Source organism: Phodopus roborovskii, unplaced genomic scaffold, assembly GCF_943737965.1.
Source record: "Phodopus roborovskii unplaced genomic scaffold, PHOROB, whole genome shotgun sequence".
Lineage (NCBI taxonomy): Eukaryota > Metazoa > Chordata > Mammalia > Rodentia > Cricetidae > Phodopus > Phodopus roborovskii.
In genome coordinates, this window is record NW_026126558.1 from 21212163 (window position 1) to 21224354 (window position 12192).

Here is a 12192-nt window from a genome sequence, read left to right on the forward strand (position 1 = left end):
TGCTATCACCCCTACTTTAGAATGCATCTTTATGTTGAAAAGTTGAAAAGATTGTGGGTCCTTCACCCCATGTCCCCTAGTGTTACACTTTTATATAACTAAGGTACACTTGACAAAACTAAACCAATCTGTGCAATACTATTAACTAAACTCCAGACTCTATTTGAACTTACTAGCTTTTCCAATAAGTAGCTTTTTCTGTTCTAGAATCCAATCCAGGATCCCTCATTGCCTTTAGTAAAGACAATTTTATTAGCTCATTTGCAATTCTAACAGCCCATGAGGAAAATGTTATTCCCACTTCATTAAAGACATGCAAGCTCCATGACTATTCAGACAGGTGCCATGCCATCAGCAAGCAGCAGAACTGGCACTCGAGTCCTGAGTATCATGAGGGAAGTAACGGGGAAGAAGGAAATGAAGAGGCCTAGACGTTCTCCTGCATGGGAAGAAGAGTGGAGGACCAAGGGCAGGAGGGAGGGGGCGGGGGAGCCAAGGCAGCTGAATAGCCACTGGTTTCTATAACTGTGAGTGTTTCACAAGGCTCTGCTGAGATGTTGGTTAGACTCTTCAACTTTATGAATTACATTCATTCAGAAATAGGAAACCCTTTGGCCAAGAAAAAGATCAAGAACTAGGCATTCTTTTTCTTAATCCCAGGCAAGTCAGCCTAGCAACTAACTGGCAAGCTCCAAGTTTAAAGAGAAAAAAGAGGGAGGGGCAGGGAAGGGATAGTGATCTTGTTTCAAAATAAGGTGAAAAGTAACTGAGGACGATACTCAACAGTGACCTCTGGCCAAACACAAAGGTGCATGAGTGCACACACTCATGCATATATCTGTACACACATGAATGCATACATGAAATCACACACCAAAGAATTTTTGTTTTAAAATAGGAGCTGGAGAGGACCTGGGTTTGACTCCCAGCACCCACATCAGACACCTCTGGCACATAACCAAACACAGACACATGATTAAAAATAGTAAAAACAGACAGGGGTGGTGGCACATGCCTTTAATCCCAGTACTTGGGAGGCAGAGGCAAGTGGATCTCTGTGGGTTTGAGGCCAGCCTGGTCTACTTGATATCAAGGTCAAGGCTAGCCAGAACTTGTAATACCTTCTCTCAAAAACAAAACAACAATGAACCTTTAAGCAAAAAGAACAAAAGTAAAATTATATGAGAATAAAGGGGGAAAGGTGGACAAACCATACCTTTGTGCCTGACTAATAGTAAAATTAAATCTTACTTAGCTTAAGTAGATTAATGTAACTCCTACTTTTAGCAAGTCTCTAAAAGTTTAAAGTCCAAAATTCGTTTTGGAAAAGTTTATGGACTTTCAAAGAGAAAAAAGTAACAAGGCAGAGCTAGCCCTTTTAGACATTAAAAACATACTGTGCCAGGGCTGGAGAAATGCCTCGGGGGTTAAGAGCACTGGCACTTCCTCCAGAGGACCTGGGTTCAACTCCCAGTACCCACATGACAGCTCACCACCATTTATAACTTCAGTTTCAGGGCATCTGACTCCCTGTAAAGAGGGTGCCAGGCAGCCATGTGGTGACACACATGCAGGTAAAGCACATATATACATGAAATAAAAAAAATTTAAATATTATCCCAATAATCAAAGTAAGTGGGACTTACTCAAAACAAGAAAAAATTCTCATAGTGTTAAAGAAAGTAGGAAGTGTACACTCTAAGGAAAAGTCATAGTGGAAGCTGCCTGACTAACACTCAGTGAGAACAGGGCTTCAATACAAAAGAAATCAGTCTGGCGCTGAGTAGCTCAGTGATACAGTGTGTGCAAGCATGCAAAAGGCCAGGAGTTCAATGCCCAACACAAAACAAAGCAAAAAAAAAAAAAAAAAAAAAAAAAAAAAAGTTATAGCAATAATAAACCATGAGATGGGACTCAACATTGATAGCATACAAATCCAGAACAGTATTTATAAGGTTGGAGGAAAAAAAATCCTTACACTGCTTTGTGAAAGTTTTATGTAGCCTTTGACATATAAGCAATCCTCCTAAAAGAAAACTGATCTCATTTTTTAAAAATTCATATCCATTGACACAAGAATTGTACCAGCAAACTCCTGTGCATGCAGGATCAACTTCAGGAGGGTCCAGTGGGACAGCTAGAGGCCACGGATTCAAGGCCAGCCTAGACAATACAGCTACAACTGTTTCTTTAAAAATGTTTGTATGTTTCCACAGAACAAAGATGTATGCAAAGAAGGACATGTACCACATTCATGCAGAGGCAGGAGTGCTGTGGGTTCAAGGCCAGCCTGGTGTACACAGGCTTCCAAGCTAGCTACTCTCATCTCAAAAACAAAACAGAGAACTACATAAGAGTTGAGGAAGAACAGTTAAATGCTGGATGACTATTAACTACACTAGAATTTATTATTTTAACTTGAGTTTTGAGATGGGATCTCATAATCCGAGCTTCTCGAGTTCAGTTTATGTGTGGATAGAGATTGAACCCAGGGCTCATGCAAGCTAGGCAAACACTCTACCAACTGTAGGCAAGCTACACTCCATCATGAAAACTACTTTTACAGAGTAAACAATGGGGCAGGAGAGACAGAATGGCTCAGTAGTGAAGAGTTCTGGTTTTGCCCCTAATGTCTTTTACATGCATACACAGCCAATAGGAGATTGTTAAATTAATCTTGCATGCTTGTGAAAACTCTGGCAGGAGGCACAGCTAGCTACTCTTTCAGAGGACTAGAGTTCAATTCCCAGAATCTATAGCAGGCTTACGATCATTAATAACTCTAGGTCCAGGGGACCTGACATCTTTTTCTGGCCTGCTTGGGACCCCTACACATGTGTACATATGAGCATACAGATAAATGCCACATGCCATTAATAAAAATAATCTTTTAAAAAGTAAACAACAAGAGTACACAGATAAACGGAAGCAAGGATAAAAAAAAATTAATGAAATGAAACAAAAAACAAATATCCATGCCTCATAACTAAATTATTCATACAGATAAAAGCTATGTACTGGGTGCCATGCCTCACACTCTGTATGCCCCTCCCAACCCTTCATAGATTTTTATATGGCTTATTCCTTATAACAATGTATAAAATATATACTCTGACCCTATTTTTACAAATGAAGAAAAAAGTCCCAGCAAGTAAGTCACTGAGTCTTACAAATATACTATGTATAGGGAGTTAGATCTTACCACAGCCTGTATAACCACTGTGCATGGAAATGACATTTAAGGGAGCTGTAACAGATGAAAATTTTTGGTGATATTTTTAATAAAAAAATCAGACAGCAAATCACTGTGCACATAGCCCAATGAGGTTTGAAGCCATTAGTCTTTTTCTGAGTCCAGCCACTTCTAAAACTTAGAAACATGGCATTGATACAGACAGGCTTCCATTCACTCTCATTTTATAAAAATGGATATTCTACAGTTGTAACAATGTGAAAGCGCCAGCTATAACTAGGTTCTGGCTTTGCCCCTAATGTCTTTTATATGTATAAGTACAATACACAGGTAATAGGGGGCTGTAAAATTAATCTTGCATGCCTGTGAAAACTCTAGTAGGAGACAAGCTCCTACGCTGCCATCCTGGAAGTGGTCCTCACAGGCCTAACATGGAGGAATGGAGACATCCTCATTCACATCCTACACTGCCAAGATGGGGGACCTCTGTCTGCCCATCCTAGTCACAGTTCTTGCTTTCTCCTTTTACAAAGTCCAGGCGGCCAGGTCAAGATGAAATGTCATCATTGCAAAAAGGCCTTTGTGTTTTAGCAGGCAGGAGCTGCCCTATGAAGCTGGGTTTTAGGAATGGTTTGGGCATTCAGACACACAACCATAAAACATGTCCCAGGTTGTCTGGAGCTAGACACGTGACTTTTTAAAGACATGACTGGAATCTACTACTTCATAAGCTAGTAGTCTGCTGCTATCCCAGAAGGTCTGGGGAGATGGCTCAGTGGTTAAACACTCATTGTTCAATTCCCAGAACTCACAGCAGGAGGCTTATAATCACCTGGAAGTCCACCTCCTGGGGGAAAACCAATGCCTCTGATCTATATGGGCACCTGCACTCACAAATATACCCACACAGACACTAATCCTATCCCCATCCCCATTTTGAAAATTTCAAAAAAAAATCTTTAGATATCTATGAATCCTGACTCATGAAGTCAATTCATCAACAGCTTTTATAGAAGCAGAAGAGGGTGGAGGGACACTGCTGTCTCGGTAATGTAGAGCCCGGGAAGGATAAAGTGACGGGTGGCCCAGCTGCTGTATCAGGACACTGCTTCCATGTGTACGAGGGTGACAGGGCCTGCGTGCAGCAGGACTATTGCGAAGTTCTCTACAAACAACTGTTTTCTAAGAAGAGCATGTTTGCTGCTGCTTGGAGAGTTGTATATGGCCACTCTCTTGCCATTCCTCCATGCAGTTAGAAAGGATGTGGTGATTGGACCCTGAGCACTGGGCAGGCTGAGACAGCAGCTGCCAGGACTTCACACCTGCAGTGACCTCGTCCAGGAGGTTCACAGAGAGCTGCTTAACTCATTTCTTTCAAGCAGGTCCCCAGCTCCAGCAAGGAAGTCAAGACATGCCCCAGCCTTGCCACGTTACCTACCATTCCTCCGACACAGTGAGATAAGGCAAAATTAGCCACAGAGGGGCTCTGAAGCCCCACCCACTGCTTCCAGAGAACTGAAATTCATGACAGAGCAACTCAAATAGAGTGCTACTCAATCAGTCTGTCACACACATGCCATAACGATGTCACAACGACAAACTATACTGCTGTGTCTTCATGTCACACCTCTGCAATCACAAACAGGCATCTATAAAAGTCATTTCTGGGTCACTCCCAACAGGATTTACACTCCCCTATCTACTGTCTGTGGAAGCAAATATCCACATCTCCTTCCATCCGCTCCAAATGAAAACAAATGACCAAATGACCTGTTGTCACTAAAGATTTAACAGTCCTCAAGAACTTCAGAAAATAGATGCTGGCCTGGCATTGTCTCAGTGAGACAGAAATAGGATTAAAATGATTTACTTTGTAACAGGTTTTCCCTTCCTAAGTACAGGGAAATAGCCAAGTGCAGAAAAGTTCTTGGATGTGGATAGGACCAAGTAAATGTCTCTTCTCCCACAGTGGCCACGCTGGAAATGGTAATAGCAACACCTGGTGGGAACTTAACACTTGTCAGCCTCTTGACCTCTTAGAATGCTGTCATCTTCCACTCAGCTCTTGGGCAAACTTGGTCTTTTCTTTTTCCCTAGTTGACAAACTCCGCAAGTAGGGGATTTTTTTTTTTCCTTTAAATATGTCAGATATAAATAAGATACCTAAGGCTGGGTGTAGTAGCCCTCCCCTTTGATGCTAGCTAACACTTGGGGGGAGTGATAGGCATATCCTAGACTGATTTACACAGTTGAGTTTCAGGCCAACCAGTACTACACAGTGAGACCTTATCTCAAAAAACAACACAAGACTGTGACATTACTCAGTGGTTAACTGTTCTGGGTTCAGTTCTTAGCACCCACACTGGGTGCCTCATAATCCCTCTAAGTCTAGTTTGAAGGAATATATCAACCTCTTCTGGTCTCCAAGAGCATCTGCATACATGTGGTGCTCATATATACCCTCAGGCATACATACATACATACACACACACACACACACACACACACACACACACACACCTACCTACCTCTAAACTAAAGCTGGGCGGTGGTGGCACACACCTTTAATCCCAGCACTTGGGAGGCAGAGGTAGGCAGATCCCAGTGAGTTCAAGGCCATCATAGTCTACAAAGCAAGCTCCAGGATAGCCAGGACCATCCCACTGAGAAACCCTGTCTCAAAAATAAATAAATAAAATAAAAATAAATAAAAAATAAACTAAATAATTTTTTTAATCTAAATGAAACTCAATGTTGAAAAAAAATTAATGAAAAACCACACTTTTTAAAAATTTTCTTGCCTGGGCAATGGTGGCACACCCCGATAATCCCAGTGCTTTAGAGGTAGAGGCAGGCAGATCTGTGAGTTCAAGGCTGGCCTGTTCTACAGTGATTTTCAGGACAGCCAGGGATGATACACAAAGAAACCAAATAAACAAATATCTACAAAGGAATATTTTGGTTTTCATTTTTATTTTCTGAGACGGAATCTCATGTATCCCAGGCTGGCCTTGAACTGTCATGTAGCCAAAGATGACCTTTACCTTCTGATCCTCCTACCTCCTTAAACCAGTTTAATAAGGTACTGAAGACTGAACCCAGGTCTGCCTCATGCACGCTAGAAAAATACTCTACCAATTGAGCTACATCCCCAGGCACAAAGGAGTATTTTAGGCATGTATGGGAACATGGAGAATAACCTTGGCTGCCCAGAGTAAGCCAGAGCTCAAAGAAGATGGGTCAATGGGATAAGTAATGGACTCAAATTCACACAAGTGCTGGAGTGTCTCTCACTCCACTACATCCTGGCACAGAAGGCAATGCCCTGAGTGCAAACAGGACAGGCAAAGGCTGATGCTGGGTGTCATCACTCACCTGTGCCATTGGCTAAGCCACTGTTGTTGGGGTTCTTCACAGGTTGGCGGTGCCGGTTCCTAGCACCAGGGCTTTGGTCGCTGGTTGCTGTGGTTGTTCTGGCTGAGCCACCTGAATGTCTGTGCGTTCTGGGGGTTCAGAGTAGAAAGAAGACCAACATAAGTCACTGTGAGAAAGAAAGACACTTCCCCCTCTTGCTATTTATTAGAAACAAGACCTGTAGCCACTCCAGCTTTGTACTAAACAGGAGCTGGCTCTGAGCGGAGACCCAGGGAAGCTTCCTTCTTGGTGAAAGCCCAAAAGGCAGCTTTGTGCAAACTTTTCCACTTGCAATAAACAAATCTGGAGCAAATCACCCCCACATTTGAAATAACTGGCAAAATAGCCTGTGACCATCACATTATTTTTATTGGGCTTAGATGTTAGAAATAAACAAGAACCTCTGGATGGGCAGTGGAAGAACTGTTTCTCCCAATTAGGTAAAGGGGCCCAAGCTTATGCAAATCATTTTTCTATGGCTGGGAGGATGGCTAAGCATTGTGAGCCAGTGCATATGTTGGGACATCACACCTAGACAAGGGGACTCAACAGCTTTCCAGGTGAGTAAAAGCCAACACAGAAATGGATTTAAGGAAGGATCTGGCAGAAGAAACTTATTTTCTCAGAGCACAAAGCACAAAGCAACAATGACAAAAGTTTGTTCTATAGGGTTCATCTACTCCATTCAGTAAAAACATCCAAGCCTCTCTGTCTTGGGTTTGGCTCTTTCTCTAATGAACATTATTGGTATGCCCACAGTCATCATTTAATTTCTAACAACTAGATGGTTCAAATGGCATCTACTGAATAAGGACAAGTCTGGTTCCCCTCTGGTCCCCAGACAGGGTTTCTCTGTAGCTTAGGATCCTGTCCCAGATCTTTCTTTGTAGATCAGGCTGGCCTCTAACTCACAGAGATCCACCTGTCTCTGCCTTCCGAGTGCTGGGATTAAAGGTATGCACCACCACTGCCAGGCTCAACAAGTCTGGTCCTTTCCAGGCAGGGAACCAAAGGCTGAGAAATAACTTCCACTATAGGGCATGGGGCAGAAAGGCCAGCAACAACAGAACTAACTGATCACAGTGACCCCAGAGGAAATCCATACTCATTGAGTTACACCACCATGACCTGTGCATTACACTTTAATGCACCATCTCACTCAGTGTGGCCACTCCGACAGTGGCTCTTTTGCCTCCATTTACAACAGGAAGTTCTACAGAATAAATTCTCACCCAGCCCCTCCTCCTTGGCTAGAGGATGATGGTGGAATGGGTGGACCTTTGATGACTTTGTCTAGAGCTACTTTCCCCAGTTATTGGGCAAGTGGTAAGACTTGACCTCTAACAGAGAGTTTCTTGCTGGGAGGACTGACTACCCTGCAGAGTCCTCCTGCTACTGAGAGCATCTCTCCAGCAGGCTAGGACAGGCCCACAGCACAAGGAACAGTTGGCTTTGTAAGGGGTTATAAACCATCTACCACCTACTTTCTCAGTAACAGATTCTTTTTTGTTTTTTCAAGTCAGGGTTTCTCTGTATAGACCTGGCTATCCTGGAACTCACTTTGCAGACCAGGCTGGCCAGTGCTGGGATTACAGGTGTGCACCACCATGCCCAGCTTTCAGTATCGGACTCTTGTACAAGATAGACATAAACCACAACATTAATGGTGATTATCTTGGAAGCTGGGAATAGGGATACTTTGTTGATTTTTCTAGTTTCCTTCTCTGTACACTTGTATACTTCTGATACGGAAAAGAACCATAAACATTTTTTAAGAGAAGTAACAGTTGTTCTTGGGGTAGCAAGTTTGTGTGTGTGTGTGTGTGTGTGTGTGTGTGTGTGTGTGTGTGTGTGTGTGTGTAGAACTAGATATGGTGGCATACATCTGTAATGCTAGCACTCAGGAAGCTGAGTCAGGAGGATTGCTCAGACTTTGAAGATGGCCTTGATTATACAACAAGTACTGTACCAAAGACTACTGAATGAGATTTTTATCTTGAAAAAAAAAATTGGTAATGGTGGCACACACCTTTAAGCCCAGCACTCAGTAGGCAGAGGCAGGCAAATTTCTATGAGTTCAAGGCCTACCTGACCTACAAAGTAAGATCCAGGCAAGCCGAGGCTACAAAGCAGACCTTGTCTTAAAAAATAAAACAAAACAATCAAACAAAACACAGTGAAAATGATGGAGAATGTGAGACCCCCAAGACCTAGCAAACTCTGGGGTCTATACTACCTAAAGACAGTGCAATTGTTGAAAGTTAAAGAGGATTCCCATTACTTCTTATTTTTCCCTGCACTAATTTCATAAATCAAAAGCTGTCAACCATACCTCAGTAAAAGAAAGATTTCAAAGCTCCCACATCATGAGAAGAAATGTTACTGCAAAGCCCTTCACCACAGCCTCACATCAAAAGCAGAAAGCAGTCCCCAGCTCCTGAGGGAGCGACAATGTTCAGCAACTGTTCAGAATGGCTCAGTGTATGCATGTGTTGAGAGCAGAGAGCTCGAGAGGTGAAATTGATTAATAAAAGTTTATTCTAACCAAGAATTTCCTTACAAGAACAAAACAGGCCTCCTAGGTTTGGGACCCACAGCCTTTAGGGTAGACCTCTGTTCTTCAGGGAACAGAAGCAGACACACAGGCTTTGACAAATCCTGACTTCTTCTAGGGCCAAGGTTCCTTGTCACTCTGTAGAGTAGCTGGATGTGGACAACAGGGTGGGACACACTGCTCTCCTGGCTCCTCCCCACCTTTCCTCCACGAAAGGGCATGTGGTTAGAGTTGAGAAGGAATACTTTCAGAAATGTTTAACCACTAATGATAGCAGCTTACCCTGAATGACAGGCTGGAGCAGGGCCGGGATTAGTCCATAAACCAGGGGCAGCTGGGAGCACTTTGCATGAATTGCTGCCTCCCTGCCCGCAGCCAACTGCCACCACCTCCCCCAAACACAACACAACACAACACAACACACACACACACACACACACACACATTCTCTCTCTCCTCCCTCCCTCCCTCCCTCTCTCTGTCTCTCTTTCTCTCTCTCCTCCCTCCCTCCCTCCCTCTCTCTGTCTCTCTTTCTCTCTCTCCTCCCTTCCTCCCTCCCTCTCTCTGTCTCTCATTCTCTCTCCTCCCTTTCTCCCTCCACCCCCCTCTTCTTACTCTTGTACTTCCCTTTAAAGTAAAGGGAAGATAAGGCCCCACTAATTGAGGAAAATCTCTTTAGCAGTTTCCTCTCCTGGCTTGCTCATTCAACCCTTAGAAGATGTGATTGTGTCGTGATTACAAACTGGCCCACTCCATGAAACCACACACCACAGGCCAGAATAACGCTAGGACAAACTCAAGGCAATAGGGAGGAGATGAGCTGGCTACTGCCACAGACAGCCTGGCTTCAGCTCTGCCAATGACTTCAACCTTGGCTTCACCCCCTCCACATTGTGGGGTTAGGAGGTTCTATGAAGCCCTCCAGGCAGCGAGGAGAGGGCTGAACCACCATGCCAGTCAGGCCAAACTCCACAATTGTTTCAAGTTGCCTAGATACAGAAACTTAGCTCTGTTTCTGTCCAGTCCTTCCATGAATGTTGATAATGTCCTTACCTTGGTTCCTCCCTCAGGAACTGAAGCCACCAAGGAATGCCAGTCAAAGTCAGAGCTTAGGATTCTCTCCACACTGGTCAAAGTGGTTCTGAAGCAGAATAGGTCTCTTGGCTCTCATCTCAATCCTGAAACTTTTTCTGTACCCTGACTACATCTTGGATGCCTTGTGACAGCTTGTCTCACCCTTCATGTTGATCAGTGAACTGTATTCATCCATTACCTCTGACATCCCTGTTCTGAAGCAAAATAGTCCCTGACCCCAAGGCGAAACAGTGACCTGTAGTCTTGCTCCAACACGCATGTATATCCATAATGCTACCATGACAAACTGTACTTCCAAAGACACTGTCAAATGAAAAGACCAGGCCCTGGAGAGGTAACTTGGTAATTAGAGCACCAGGGCTCTACTCCCCAGTACTGACATGGCGGCTCACAACTGACTGTAACTGTAGTCCCAGGGGATCTGGCCATCTTGTCTGAGCTCCTTAGTTGGGCACCAGGAACACATGTGATACACAAACATATATGCAGACACTCATACATATAATATACGTTAACTAAATAATTTTTTTGTTTTTTTCGAGATAGTGTTTTTCTGTGTATCTCTAGCTGTCCTGGAACTCACTCTGTAGAACAGGCTGGTCATAAACTCACAGAAATCCTTCTGCCTCTGCTTCCTGAGTGCTGGATTAAAGGCATATGCCACCATACCCAGCACCTAAATAAGTAATTTTTAAAAGGAGAATGAAAAGATGGGCCAGCAAGATGACTCAGCAGGGATAGTGCTTGCTTTGCAAGCCTGATAAGCTATGTTGCCCTCCCAAAGCCCATGTAAACATTGAAGGAGAGAACCAAGTTATCTTCTGACCTCCACACCTAACCCCCAGCACATGTGCATAATCACAAGCTCGTGCAGCGCTCACACACCCCCCCACACAAATATAAATAAATCAAATTACACTGGAGAGAGCATTCAGCAATTAAGAGCACTGGCTGCTCTTCCAGATGACCTGGGTTCAATTCCCAGCACCCATCAGTCTGCTCACAAACGTCTCTTACCCCCCCCCCCCCAGCTCTGATGCCTCTGGCCTCTGCCAGCACCTGCACTCATTATGCTCATACCCACAAGTAAATACACACCTCACATAATTAAAAAAATAAGTCCTAAACCATTAAATTAAACTGGACAGTGGCCATGCACACCTTTAGTCCCAGCACTTGGAAGGCAAAGGCAGGTGGATCTCTACAAGTGTCAGGCCTGTCTTGTCCTGGTCTACAAGAGCAAATTCCAGGACAGTCAGGGCTAGACAGAGAAAGCCTGTCTCAAAAAACCAAAAACCATTAAGTTAAAAAAGACAGCCCACAGACTGCAAATATAGAACTATAAGGATTTCCCTATATAACACATAAAATCTCAAACTCAACAATAAGCAGCTAGCCCAGTATTTTAAAGGTAAACGGTATGGACAGACTCTTCACCAAAGATCTGCAGACAGTAAATGAACACAATCACGATGACCAGCATCCTAAATTCCTAAGGAAATGCAAATTAAAACCATAATAAGGCATTTTTGTTGTTTTGTTGTGGTTTGTGTTTCATGTTTTTATTTTGAAACAGTCTCACTACATAGACCAGGCTGGCCTTGAACACAAAGATCCAACTGCCTCTGCCTCTCAAGTACTGGGATTAAAGGCATGCTCATCTTACTTCATAACTTAGTAATAATAATAATTTGTATATTTTAGCCACTGTGGAACTATCTCACTAACTAAGAAAAAGTAAAAGTGTGCACACATTTTAGAGGGCAGGTAACAGGTATACAGAAGGATTTGATAGGATTGTGACTTAGGCAAAGCCCAAGAAGACCCACAAACATCTCTGTTAATCGACGTAGAGAGCCTTAAAGCCCAGTGTTGGCCAAAAACCAGATGCGAAGCACACTGGTCTATCTCAGTACAAGACCTGGAACGTAAAGCT

At 43.5% G+C, this 12192-nt stretch overlaps 1 protein-coding gene across 1 annotated transcript in view; it reads right to left on the bottom strand.

Annotated features, from left to right (window-relative positions):
- The window catches only part of Wwp2 (WW domain containing E3 ubiquitin protein ligase 2), a 121717-nt gene that overhangs the window by 43833 nt on the left and 65692 nt on the right, over positions 1-12192 (bottom strand). Inside the window, exon 7 of the mRNA XM_051201722.1 lies at positions 6569-6696. Within this exon, the coding sequence (XP_051057679.1) occupies positions 6569-6696 (128 nt within the window). The remainder of the gene's footprint in view (positions 1-6568; positions 6697-12192) is intronic.